Source organism: Vitis riparia, chromosome 5 (genome assembly GCF_004353265.1).
Source record: "Vitis riparia cultivar Riparia Gloire de Montpellier isolate 1030 chromosome 5, EGFV_Vit.rip_1.0, whole genome shotgun sequence".
NCBI lineage: Eukaryota > Viridiplantae > Streptophyta > Magnoliopsida > Vitales > Vitaceae > Vitis > Vitis riparia.
In genome coordinates, this window is record NC_048435.1 from 24260189 (window position 1) to 24273394 (window position 13206).

Here is a 13206-nt window from a genome sequence, read left to right on the forward strand (position 1 = left end):
ACAAAGATACGTCAGGTAGAAGCCAATTTGCCCCTCCTTAAGACGATGGTTTTCAATTCAAGATGGAGTTTATAACAACACTTGAGTTGGATGAGAGATTAGAGGCTGTTTGGAAACTGTTGCTAAACTGTCTTCTAGTTCAAAAAATGCATTGAACAAATTTTTGATGGAAAACAATTTATTAGAATATATTCTAAGAACAGGACAATTTTTAAGAATGAATTTAAAATATTTTTAATTGTTTTTTCTTTAAATGTTTTTGGTCAAATGTTTTGAAAATATGTAAAATAGGTCTTTGAGTTTTTGTATTGCACATAAGTATGCTAGCTTCATAAACAATAGATTATTTTATAAAACATAATTCTGTTCCTAAAACCAACTGAAAATAACTTTTAACAACTGTTGTCAAAAACTAATGTTTGAGAATTGTTTTAAAAAATGTGGCTAATAGAGAATAACTTTTCCTTTTACTTAAAAAGTGAGTAGTGAGTACACTCACTATGAAGTGATGCGTAGAGTGGAGATAAAAGTTCAAAGCTTCCTTCTTGGGTACGGAGAGGATATAAAGGCCTATTGAACCCTTTTAGTTTTTATCTTGGTAATGGAGCATGGGAAGGGACTATTGTGAATAAGGTGCTCAACAAGGTTTTCCTCAATGTTTTCAGAATCGGACCGATCATTGAATTAAAAAAGTTATCAATTCACGATTCATTGGTAAAATCTATCTGTATGCAGGTAATAAAGAAGTGTACGGTTTTATTAGCAGCCTGCCATTGCGAGGTTAGAAATGGGGGAGTTCCCAAGGCCACTATTTCATAAGGAAGACCTCTCATCTCTGTATATATCTATCTGTTCAAGTCCTTATCCCTCATCTTATTTGGGGTAATATTAATAAGAATACTATCAATCTAAACAATGCTGTTGATTGTTGCCCTAGAAGACAATTGTGGTGCATATCAGAAAAATGAGTTTGAAAACCAATGCTACCACTAGCAGTAGAGATGCAGTTTAATTTAGATCAAGCAATTACTATATCTGTTACCCTCCATTAGGGGGAAGAATCGAAGTACAATTCAGAGGCGAGGTGTCCGACTGCTTTAACCCTCATCCTTCAACTTCTAACAAAATATTTTCAATGGTCCAAATACAAACACATCTTCCATCTTCATAAGAAATCATAACAAACCTCAAAGGTGATAAATGTTGAATCAGCAGATGACAGTTTTAGTGGGCCACACAGAAAAAGTGAGCATCATTTGCAGCGTTTGAGAGACAAGGACATACCATCTATGCAGACAGGCAAAATCAGAAGACAAAAGAAGGATCATCAAACTAAAAAAAAAAAGGTTCCAATTCAGAGTAAACAATAACTATTTGTGCACGCACACCCATGAATGAGAGAGGGGGGGGAGAGACACAGCCGTGATGTGATGCATTATCCTGAATGTGTTTGTTGATGATCATCTAATCATCTTGCCATGAGCGTTAAACATGACTAACAATGACTAGATGACCAGCAACAAAACATATTCATAGCTGCAAAACACATACTAGACCTTCAGCATTTTGCAAGAAAAACAACGTTGGAAGATGGGTATCTGTCATAAGTTCGATGAGAATATGTAGAAAGAGCATCATCTTAGAATATTCCATAAGGAGGAAGCATATGCTTTGAGAATAAACCCCTCTTACTGGTAGGTTGGAAGGGAAGTTGGTCCGGACTTGGAACAGTGGACATAGCAGAAGTGGGAGATCTCAAAATGGACTGTTAGGATGAAACTCATCTTCCCATTCCATACAAACAGTTTCTATATCATGGACCAACCAAAAAACTGATCCAAATACTCTTATGTTTGGGGATTTAATACGCCACGTGGCTATAGTATGGTCTCCTTCACAGCATTGAATTTTGGCAGCTCCAGATTAAGCTCAAGCACACAAAGATATGTCAATCTGGGCATTATCCAAACCAAGCCTAAGACATGATTCATTAAAAAAAATGCATCAAAGAACTCAAATCATCTATATCTATGTATTCATGGTTAAGTTTTTAACTTAGATTTTTCAGCCTAGGTGAACACTCCCAGTGTACTTAGGTTTTGCCCCTCTCGCACTTTAATGTCATCTGCTTATCTTTCAAAACAAGAAGATTATTCTTCTTCCCAGGACAAGGAATTTGCTGAATATGTAGTCATAGCCAGTTTTGGGCTAGATTTATTGATCAGGCATGCACCTGGTCCTAAAAGATATTGAAAGAGAAACCATCTCTAATTTTGGGTTACCATCACCAACCCGCTAGAAAACTCCCACCTTGCCTTGATCAAGTGCATACTGGTTCCACAATCATCTCTCGTCTTTTTCTTTTTCCTTCTAAGATTCTTTCAAATTTCAATCTCATTCCCATCTTCATGATTGATATTTTCTTAGAGCTCGTTTGGTAGTGATTTTAGGAAACGCCTCTAACATTTTTAATACTTGAAAATTTTTATCATTTAAATGTTAGAAAGATTAGAACGTTTTCTAGAATTACCATCAAACGGACTCTTAGTTTACTCTCTGTTATCATATTTTACACTTTTCAGATTCTGTCTATATTCTCGCTCATTACACAAGCTTTCCACTAGAGTCCCTTATTAATCTAATTAAATTTGGTTAAGTTTTGCAGGTGGATGTCTCATAGATGATGAATGGCATCCTTATGTTTTAGCTTTAATGCATTAGAAGGTGTGAATTTGTTTTCCAAAATGGAGTCATCCTAGTTTCATAACTCCATGGAACCCTGCGGTTTCATGTGTAGTCATCATCACTTTTTTATCATTATAGTCATCTTTCATTCCAGTTAATTCTAGACTAGTGCAGAAATAACTACAACTCAATAAAGCTATTCAATTTCCATGAACATGTTTCCATATATGTACTAAATGAGTGAAAAGGAAAGAAAAATGCCTATATATGAAAGCCCTCCCTCTTGATTTAACAGCCTAATTATAGGGCCTAGAATCTGAGAAGTCTCTTGGTGTATTGTTTTTGAGAAGTCAATCATGAAAAAATAAGGTGTTTTGTCTAAACCACAGCTACACAGTCAAATAAAAAGTAGAAAACGGGATAGTTGTAATGGTTGCAGACGGACTGTCTTGTAAAATACATGTGCAAATAATGCAATAATGCTTCTCCAACCAGGCAACCAGAATCCAGTTTCCTATTAACGACTTAATGAAGACGCTAAATTTCCTATTTCTCTTCGTGCGTGTCGAACTTAACCTAAGTTGCAGTTGCTATCTATACACTCCTGGGTTAAAATAGTAGAAATACAACAAAGCTCAACCAATAAAAGGAATTTTGAAAGCGGCAATTGACTATGTATATATCAGAATGAGACAAGAAGGGAATGAAGAAAATCTTGCATGGCTAATAAGTCCAAATGTAAACTATAGCTTGAAGATTGTAAACATCTAAGAATCATACTAGAGGATTCCCTAAAAACAAATTCATTCTGTTAACAACTGTACAAGATAACCAAGTTCAATTTAAATGAGAAGAAAACAAGGAAAGTTGATACAATCAAGAACAGAAGCCCTGTATATATGATCATGTATATGTATAATGTATATCTCAGCTTACCAATTGTTTAAGGGAGAGAAAGAGAGGAAAATAGCAAACATGCATAGGAACTGTCTGCTGCTGTGCCTGCTTGTGCTAGCGGTAATTCACACCTGTGTTGTAAATTCCCTGAAGAGTGATGGGCTTTGCAGCCAGTGCTCCAAATGTGAATCAAGCACATGCCCTGCAAGCGAATCCTATCCCCACATGACGGCATATGATGACACTCTTATTGCTGGTGCTTTACAATCTGACTATGTGGATTCAGATGACAGAGGGGTTTACTCAGTTCCGGACATTAAAGGTGGTGAATCTAATAAATACAATTCTTATTTTGGATGGAAATCGACTTCTGGTTCTGCTTCTGGCCATCATAGGTAACTGTAAACATTCTAAATGCATTAACAAACCTTTCTTAGTTTGGTCCAAAAATGAGCCAGCCATATCATCCTAGCTTTGGGCATGACCTGGGCTAGGGTTTGATAAGGCCTAGTCTTTGGCTTATCAAACCCTAGCCTGGCCCCTGGCTCAATCATATAAACCATATGCTAGTCCATATCAAGGCTGGACCTGCACAATGCTGCTGTGGCTCTGTTCATTCCATTTTCTAGACAGGACTTAACTCACAGAGACTACCCCATCATGGTGCGCAGGTTCAGCAACTACATGGACAAGTGCTCAGGTGGGCGGAGCTACCTCACTGCTGACAAGGATGGCAAGGTGAGCCTTCGCTCATTGAGCTCACTGAAAAGCTTAGCTGAAGCAGACTGGAAATCCATCAACCCACCTAAGGAATTAAACCATCGTGAATTCCGATTCTGGGTCAATCTTGGTACTGGAAAATGTCTTACAGTCTTTAGTGGGAAGACAAAAAAACGAACTGTGGGTGTAGCAAAGTGCAAATTTGATGGCTCCAATCCTTACCAGCTCTTTGCCTTTCGCTTCCACTACCACAAAGCATTCTGCTGTTGTGGCGTTCACAACGAGTGATTCCTTAATGAAGTACAATCCTGACAATTCTGAAGTAAAAGTAGCTTTCAGAACTCTTATACAAGAAGTTCATAATAATGATGGTATCAACCATCAAGGCATCCCTGGAATTTTCCCCTCATTTCTCTATATTTTTTAGTTGTGCCATCTTCCATGGAAATGAATGACTAGATGGTATTTAAAGAACTTCTATCTTTTGCACTTGCAAACTCAACTAGGGTCAATGTGCATTGTGTTGGGTTGTTCCCATGAACTGGAATGTTACTTGTAAAACCTCTCCTCCTGCTTGTGGCCCTTGAGGCCTAGCTAAGTGGCAAGGGTTTGGGGTGGGTAAGGGCTCCAGTTTCAAATCCATGTCACAAAGAGAGAAAAGAAAGGAACAGGGAAAGAAAATTAGGGATAGAAAAGAAAAGTTTGCTACTTTGTCGCAGCCCCTAGGAAGTAGGAACTCTCTGTATATCAAAACTATAAGACATAGCGAATCCTATGAATGTGAGGAAGCCAATTTGAAGAGTTCAAACCACCTCCAGGTAATATAGTTTACACAATGCCACTCAAATGAAAAAGTACAAAAAGGAAATGTCCCACAATCCCGGCAGTTCCAAGAGAACTTGAAGAGGCTCACAATAATATCTTATGGCGGAAAATATGGTAAAAAAGATGCACAAAATGTAAGATCCTCCCTCCCCTCTAAACCAGCTACTCTTGCTCAAACATCTGGTTCTTAACAAAATTCATCAAGTATGTGGCCATGAGGTTAGTGTAAATGCATTTCTAAGTGATTTCCAGCAATAAAGACACTACAATTTTTAGAATTTATCGAACTAGAAGTATGCAAATTCTCTCAGCTACAGAATTTTCAAATTAGCTATGACTCTAAACTAGGAATGGGTTAGATGTCCGTTACTATTATGAAAGGAAAAGAAAATGTAACTGGAATCATTTCACAACCACACCATATTTCCTTTGTGTATTTCTTAAATCAGAAAACTCATGGACCTACCTAAAGGAGTCTTGAAACACTAAGACATTGCTAATCGTGGCAAGCTTGAGTCTTCAATGAAGGACACCAGTTGCCTTGAATCCCATTTCAAGACAAATTGCCAGTCAATTGAAATGAATTTCAATCTTAGGATCCAAGAACTGCAAGGCCTTTGCCTAGTGAGCTGCATAACCTGACACCTTGTAAGGAATTGTAAATCAGTGATTTCCCTAAGCTCTCACCATTGCCATAGGATGGGCTTCTTACAACACTTAGTCACCAGGACATTGAGTTTGAGGATTGCTTATAACTACATGGTGCCAAAAAGAGGAAGGGGAAGAATCAATCGAGATATTCCAAAACCCTGGCAAACAAAGAGGTTTTCTGGAAAAAGCAGGCTACTTATTCAATCAGGTACAAACATGAGTGTCACTTAATTTTTCTTCTAGTCTTGGCAGTGCAAGAAAACCAAAAAAGAAACTTGGTTCTTAATCACAGATCAAAGACACAATCCAACAAATGTTCTGTATGGCTATCAAAAACTGGAAATCCATCAGATTTTCTCCTTTTCTGATCTTCAGAAAAGTTGTCCATTTTTTGTCAGCAAACAAAGTGCCCTTCATAGAATTTTGACTTATGTTATATGAATGAACACTAGTGACTATATCTGTTGGTGATATACCGTAGACTATGAAGAGATGTGGCAGTTGAAGTAAGATGCTAGTTGAAGCAAACTGATATGTATTCCAAGGCTTTTGAAAGAAATGACACAAAAGATTTAACACAACCAGTAAATGAAAATCAATGGAGCAAAAAGAGGAAACATATTATTGAAAATATTTTATTACATAAGAGCTATACTGCAAGCTTGAGACTTCAGACTGAACCTTTAAAATAGGTACATCTGGAAATAAAGTCATAGAATGAGTTCAAATATCTTGCAAGCCTCACATTGGATGTACAATGCAGTTAGGCCGAATTGGGTATATACATGGAACTGGGGTGTAAACCTACAGCCTCTATCAAGATGCTCTGAGTAGGCCTCACCTAGACGAACTTGCAAACAGTCCAAATTAACCTGACATTTGCAGAAACCAAGTTAACCAAGAAGTATCTTTAGAAAAAGTATGCAATGAGTCAATGATGGACACATAGTACCTGGTCACCTCTTTCAAGTCCAAGCTCACAAAGAGTGCAATAGATGAGATGATTGTTCTGCCGTAGCTTCCCTTTCTTGCAGATGGGACACCATATCTCCTTGCAGCCCTACCATTCACATCAGATACTTTACACTCTCATTTACCAGCCAAAGAAAAACAAGGCAGAGATAACAGCAAAGGGGCTATAGTAATTGAAAGGGATTTCAATTGACTTGACCAATAAGAAATTAAAAAAAAAGCCATTGATATATCAAAAAAATATAGTATGTGGAAAGGGGAGAACTAGAATTCCACATAAACAAGGAAAAGAAAAATAGTGGAATGACACCCCAGAAGATGTTAAAGAAAAGAAAGCTTGCCAACAAAGAAATTGCTTTAGTTTATTAAGATTTTAAAACAAAATTTACAAACTGATAAACAAATCAACCAAAATTTTAAGAGCCCAATAAAGTGTTTGACAAAAATAAGGGCTCATCAGGGCATTTTCTCAAAAGGTCCTTTGGTATTTGCAATATATTCTTTTTGAAAATAGATGGAATCATAAATAAGAAAAAGGTAAGGAGCTTTAAGTGATTTCTGTTTTATATTATTAAAGTTCCTTAGGAATTGTGATCCTAAAATCACAATTCCTGACAAACCCCCCTCCTTTCTCTAGGACCCTATCCAAGGATAAGATCTAAAGCATGACACAGGTGGAATTATGTTGACGTGCTATATATGTATGTGTGTATAGAGAGAGAAATGAACAATAAGTTATAATGGTGTTCCACAACAGCATGATAAATATGTGTAGAACCTAAATTTCTTGTCCAGACCTTGTCATCTTCGAGCCGCAAATTCTCAAAAATCGCAGGATCTAGGTAATCCTCATCTTCTTCTTCTGTAGTTCCATTACAGCCATCTAGCTTTGCAATGTATCCAAATTATTAAGTTACCAAAGACAATATAAAATTGGATAATAACTAATTCAAATTCGAAAGTCGTGGCTAATTTTGCCTCAAGGAAAAACAAAAATAGGATTATAGTTTCAGTCAGCCGGTTTTTTGATGTATGTAGAACTTTTACAACCTTAAATACATTATCAACACTCAAAAATTTACTAGTATAAAAAAAAAAAGGACAAAGAAACCTAAAGTTTCAAGTTAAACGTAGAAACTTTAAAATGCATGAAGTTTATGAAAAATAACTGTCAGAGGCTAAAATTCCCTCACTCATGGCTCAAAGTGAATCACTTAACATGCTCAAAACTTGGTCAGCCAGTGTTCCATCTTAAAGGCGTATGTCATATTCATATATTAATAAAAACAAAAGTTATGGAAAACATGCAACAAATATCCTCACCACTTCATTTAATTTACCATATAAGATTCTAGTAAATGGAGTTCAGCATGTCCGAGAAAAGGCAAATGTCTTTCCGTCTTATTGTTTTCCTGTATACTGTGTTTGTTTTCATCTGCTGTTATATGTGTTCAATGAATGTAACTTAGAAAACTTCAAGTCTGCTGTTATGTGTTTAAGGACTGTAACTTGGAACACTTCAAGCATACGGTTGAGCCACAGGAAAGACAGTCAAGTTACCAAAGAGAAAGTTGCTGTAGGACTGGAATAACACAACTGAATTTAAACACGATTTAAACAGTTTTTTCAAGCAAGCCACTTATACCTCTGTGTGTTTGATTCATCCTGATATCTTCATAGAACATCCTTTGTAGTTCCAGCATAACCTCCTCACATTCAAAGTGAGAAGCAGTATGAAGACCATCATATTCCCATAACATGTCCTCGTCAACTTTGGCAGTGGAAGTTGGAATTTCAGAACAACCACTTAAAGCTGAGGTCCTAAATCTTTGCAGTTCATCAGAAAAGATTTCCCGAACAGTGGATTCCACGAACTCCTAAAACCCAAATTAATAATCAGACAACGAAACATGTAAAACTTTTGACAAAAGAGAGAGAGAGAGAGAGAGAGAGAGAGAGAGGATCTGAAATAGACCTCGTCCAGGATAGAAAATCTTGAAAAACCAAACGAATATGAACAACAATTTCAGTTTGAAGATAATTTCAACACTATCTATAGACACTAAAACATATAAGTAATCAAGAGGCAGAAAACCAGATAATAATCCATGCCTTTTGAGTTGAAGACTGATCCGCAGATAACCTCATCTTCCAAAGCAAGTCATTTCGCTCTTCTTTCACTCTTCTGAAGCAGTTCTCTCTGAGCTGCATTCAAGGCAACGCGAATTTCTGAGATTTTCACTTTCCCCCTCAGTTTCAGATTTTCCAAACAGAAGAATCGGTAATTGAGATGGTAAAAAAATATTGAAAAAGAAGAAACCTTGTGGAGCCAAGGGGGACGACGTTGAGAGTCTTTGATGGAAAGCCTTCTTCCACGACCTTCGTCTTTCTCCATAGCTACGCGGCAGGGAGAAGAAGGGATCCGATTGTCCAAGCTACGAATTGGAAACGGGGAAAAGGGGGTGGGTTTCACAAAACGATGCGTTTTGAAGCCCCAAAGCAGAGCCCGCGGGAAAACATTTATTTGTGCCATAATTGCCATTGGGCATTGGGGTGGTTGCTACCTGCTACTTGCTAGCCTTCAGTGATGAAAATAAGGGAAAATTTGTATTTAAGATTTGAAAATAGTTGTCACTTGTTTTCAAGAATAAAATTATGCTTTAGAATTTAAATATGAAAATTAGTTTTTTCTGAATGATTTTCCTTCCAGATATCATACACTTGCATACAATGTAAAAGTTTTTAAAAATGTTCTCCATATTTTCAAGTATAGCTCAAAACATTATACAAAAAATAATCTATTTTTAGAACAAAATCTCAAAAAAATTGTTTTATGAGTTAGAAAACTGTTTTCCATTCTAAACAACAAAAACTGTTTCCAAACAAGGCCTAGGCACCTGCTCTAGTCCTCCAACAAACATAGTTGCTCTAGCTTTTGCAACCATGGCATGGAGGTAGTATGAAGAAAGGGAAATGGAGAACATTGCTTCCAACCATGTTCCTAGACCCAGCACATGTCACAAACAAGAAGGCATTGGAATCTGAAACAGCATTTTCCATCATTTTCATATTCATATTCATCTTTGCTTGCTTACAAATAACAACTTACTCACCCCTGAGGGAATCAAGTACCACCTTGATATACAGTTACAGACCTCCCTCACAATATTCATTCAAAAACTGATTCCCAGGCCCCCTGTGTGAAGAACAACCACATTCTCAACACCAATCACTAACCCTCAGAAAGCTGCAACTGATTGTTGCCATTGCATTAATCTTATACCTATTGTTTTAGGAGTGTTTAACTCTTGATTGGGACTAATGGGATGGCTTCTTGGCTATCTCCAGCGCCATTCAGACAAGGTGGCTTGGCTGCTCCATAGTAAAAGAACGCCATTATCTTTGACAACTCATCTGCCGTTTGAATGACTGAACAGAAGAGTAAACAACTCCAATCACAAATCAAGGCGGAGGCAAGAGATAATTACACCATTTGTTTCAATTAAAAAGTTACCTTTCTCTCGGTGTAAGATCTTTCCTGCTTTGGTGAAGATGACCTCTGGGAAAACAGACACTTGGAGAGCAGAGACCAAATCAACCTCAACAACAGCATCTATGGCAACGCACTGTTTAAAATAGTAAGTAAAAGTTAGAAAACATTATGTTTATAGAGCAAAGGAGAGGAATTGAACAACTTGATGGCTGTACTTACTCTTGGTGAAGGTAGCCTGCAGTTCCATATGATGTGCACAGCTTTCTCCAGTTCCTCCCGAATTTTCTGATTTTCCTTCGGTCTGAAGAGGAATCAGAGATTTTTAATATGTGATGAGCATTTTCTCAATTGTCATATTGAAAATATATACTCAAAAATAGTTTCAAAGCATTTTTTCAACATAATTTGCCTGCTTCAAATGCATCATCCACATCAACATTAAATGAACACCTCGAAACAATTCACATCCCACCCCCTTTTTTTCAGTAGCGACCCCACAACTACTATACAACCCACAAGCAATAACCAACCACTTGAAATGTCATAAAGGAATGGAGAAACATGAGTCATCTAATTCAGACACATTTAACTACTACCAAGTTCCACTCGGTTCTGAACTCCTCTGATCAGTCTTAGTTGGTTTTCAGCAAGAAGAAAGTGAACAAAGATCACAAAATTAGACATGCAAACAGTGTGATCATCAATCATAAGCTCCATGTATGTTAGGAATCCAGGCATACCATAACAATACAATTTATGACAAGGGAATTCAGTCCATTTGACAAAAAATCATTTTTTTAAGTCCCCAGCTTCTGCAGGAGAGGACTCCTTCCTAGCATAGTTCATCTGGAATACACTAATCCTTCTCAGGTTGCCCTTTCTATTTTTGGGTTTTGGTTATAACATGGTTATTGACAAGATTTTGACAGGGGATAGCTGAAAGGCTGAATCAGATAGCCATTTACCCATTAGTTGTCCATTTTCTTTGGCCACTGCATGAAACTTTGCAAGAGATTCAGCTTGTCATTTGGTGGCTCCTCTCTTCCATGACCTTGTAGATGGGAGGTTTGGAAAGCCTAATGATGCTAAAAGCTCTACACCAATAAGACTTTTTCCATCATGCCTTCCAGTACCGTTGTGCTCTTTGAAGGAATTCATATGGCAGATTTCTCTGAAACAATGGAAGTCCTTCCTTTCCACACATTTTGGGAGACAGTTTATAAGTTGGTATCAGTAGTTCCCCTCCTGCCCACTTCATTTTTGCATGTATTCCGTGTTAGTTAACTTTTTATACAAATACTTTTTGATAATTATATTAGTTTGTATGAAGTCTTGAAATAGAAATCACACTAGATTCAAGCCAGGCAAGGAGAAGAGATTCTTCCAGGGGTGATCCAATTGCCAGATAAACCTGTTCCGGCTGGATTTTAAATGTAGAGCAAAAAAGAGATGGTCAACAAACCTTTCAATGACACCCAATAACAACTATTTGATTAAATTAGAAGAAATATTTTTGGGGATTGCATATGTATCAATTATTTGCCTAAAATTTACATATCCTATTATCGGCACAAACCACATTGTCAATACAAAGAGCGTAGCTGCAATTTTTCACAAGCTATCTGATCCTACATCCAACCATATAGCTATGTCATGTAACACAGTTTCACAAAGGAATTAAATTGGATGGAGATGGCATTTTTCTTATCAATAGCCAATTTGCTTCAATTTGTATTAGTTAATTAGCAGATATGGCTACAAGAATGAACAAAAAAATGTCTGAAAATAAGAATGAACATTATAAAGAAGCTTCAATCGCATCTAAATGGAAAAAAGGCAAATGGTGCAGAGTGGGACATGAAAACAAAAAAAGTAAAATTAAGATTGATTAAGTAACTAAAAGAAGAACTAACCTTTTGTAGCGATTATGCACGAGAACAATTAAAGGACTGATATCCTTAAGTACAGTCTCTTCCCACTCTGCAGTCTTGATGTCCTTGATGGGACGAATATAATTATCATCCTGCCACACAATTTCATCCTCGCTATCGTAATTATCATCATCACCCTTATCCTTCTTGACATTCTTGATGGTAATCTTGTCAAAGAATTGATCCAAGTTGAACCCCCGCCCATCAGCATCTTCAGGCCAATTGGGGTCCTCCTCCTCCACAACAAGAGGGTAATCAGCCAAAAGCTTTTGCATCATCCTCCTTTTGAGAACTGGGTCCATCTCCTCCTCGACATCAGGGTTTCCATCAATCACTTGTCTAATCTTGCTTCTCCATTCCCGTCTCTCTTCATCGCTCATAATAGGAGCATCATCATTCTCACCCTCACTATCACTATCACTGGAGTCTTGGTCTCCATCATTGGATTTCAGTTTATGTGGGGTTGTAGAGGCTCTCAACCCACTTCTTCTTCTTCCTCTGTTGACGCTCTTGACGGAAAATTAACAAACTTCAGCAACCAAGTACATTAAATTCTGAGAAAAGAAAGGGAAAGCAAAGGAAGCATAGAAAGTATTACCAGGAAAGGCGAATTGGGGAAGGCTTGTGAGGAGAAGGAGAGGCAAAAGGACTCCAATCTTGGGTTGGTTTGTCGAGGAGTAACAGCAGCAGAGAGCATATGCTGAAACCCTGTTATTGTATTTTGTAGTGCCATTTTCTCTGAACACACAAATCATTTGCATTTGTAGCAGCAACCAGATGTTGAGGAACTCCAAAATGAACAAGGGAATAGAGGATACGGACCTGAGAGATTGAAATTGAGAAATCGACACTTGTTCTTCCGCTTCCGGTCAGACAGTGCTAAAACCCTAACCAACTAAAACCCCAGTCCCATGCGTCTGTTAACAGCTTCACGTGTAATCCCATGATCCTATCCACTTCTAAACTTCAAATTAAAAGACCCGAATCCGATTTAGACACGGTCCACCAACCCGATTTGGCCCTGTTGATATT

The 13206-nt window shown here is 37.4% G+C and overlaps 3 protein-coding genes across 3 annotated transcripts; 1 reads left to right on the plus strand and 2 right to left on the minus strand.

Moving 5' to 3' along the window:
• The first annotated feature begins 3625 nt into the window (after window positions 1-3625).
• Window positions 3626-4729, plus strand: LOC117915444. Its single transcript, XM_034831035.1, has 2 exons — window positions 3626-3977; window positions 4254-4729. Exons 1-2 carry the CDS (start codon window positions 3661-3663, stop codon window positions 4588-4590), a joined length of 654 nt encoding a protein of 217 aa, XP_034686926.1. The 5' UTR covers window positions 3626-3660; the 3' UTR covers window positions 4591-4729.
• A 1648-nt stretch (window positions 4730-6377) lies between these two features.
• On the minus strand, window positions 6378-9325 carry LOC117915121. Its single transcript, XM_034830695.1, has 6 exons — window positions 9071-9325; window positions 8863-8955; window positions 8396-8627; window positions 7548-7633; window positions 6731-6838; window positions 6378-6650 (listed from the first exon to the last, which is right to left on the minus strand). Exons 1-6 carry the CDS (start codon window positions 9290-9292, stop codon window positions 6489-6491), a joined length of 903 nt encoding a protein of 300 aa, XP_034686586.1. The 5' UTR covers window positions 9293-9325; the 3' UTR covers window positions 6378-6488.
• A 459-nt stretch (window positions 9326-9784) lies between these two features.
• On the minus strand, window positions 9785-13190 carry LOC117915119 (thioredoxin-like fold domain-containing protein MRL7L, chloroplastic). The gene is made up of 6 exons (XM_034830693.1): window positions 12997-13190; window positions 12773-12912; window positions 12157-12683; window positions 10463-10544; window positions 10265-10376; window positions 9785-10179 (listed from the first exon to the last, which is right to left on the minus strand). The coding sequence occupies exons 2-6, from the start codon at window positions 12905-12907 to the stop codon at window positions 10052-10054; spliced, it is 984 nt and encodes a 327-aa protein (XP_034686584.1). The 5' UTR covers window positions 12908-12912; window positions 12997-13190; the 3' UTR covers window positions 9785-10051.
• Between the last annotated feature and the right edge of the window lie 16 nt (window positions 13191-13206).

Coding starts and splice junctions, on each gene's coding strand:
- LOC117915119 (XM_034830693.1), bottom strand. CDS start 12,907: ATGGCACTACAAAATACAATAACAGGGTTTCAGCATATGCTCTCTGCT. Junction 12,684..12,772: donor TCCCCAATTCGCCTTTCCTG/GTAATACTTTCT, acceptor TTTTCCGTCAAG/AGCGTCAACAGAGGAAGAAG. Junction 10,377..10,462: donor GCAGGCTACCTTCACCAAGA/GTAAGTACAGCC, acceptor TATTTTAAACAG/TGCGTTGCCATAGATGCTGT.
- LOC117915121 (XM_034830695.1), bottom strand. CDS start 9,292: ATGGCAATTATGGCACAAATAAATGTTTTCCCGCGGGCTCTGCTTTGG. Junction 8,628..8,862: donor ATCAGTCTTCAACTCAAAAG/GCATGGATTATT, acceptor TTTGGGTTTTAG/GAGTTCGTGGAATCCACTGT. Junction 6,839..7,547: donor TGCGGCTCGAAGATGACAAG/GTCTGGACAAGA, acceptor TGTGAATGGTAG/GGCTGCAAGGAGATATGGTG.
- LOC117915444 (XM_034831035.1), top strand. CDS start 3,661: ATGCATAGGAACTGTCTGCTGCTGTGCCTGCTTGTGCTAGCGGTAATT. Junction 3,978..4,253: donor TCTGCTTCTGGCCATCATAG/GTAACTGTAAAC, acceptor CATGGTGCGCAG/GTTCAGCAACTACATGGACA.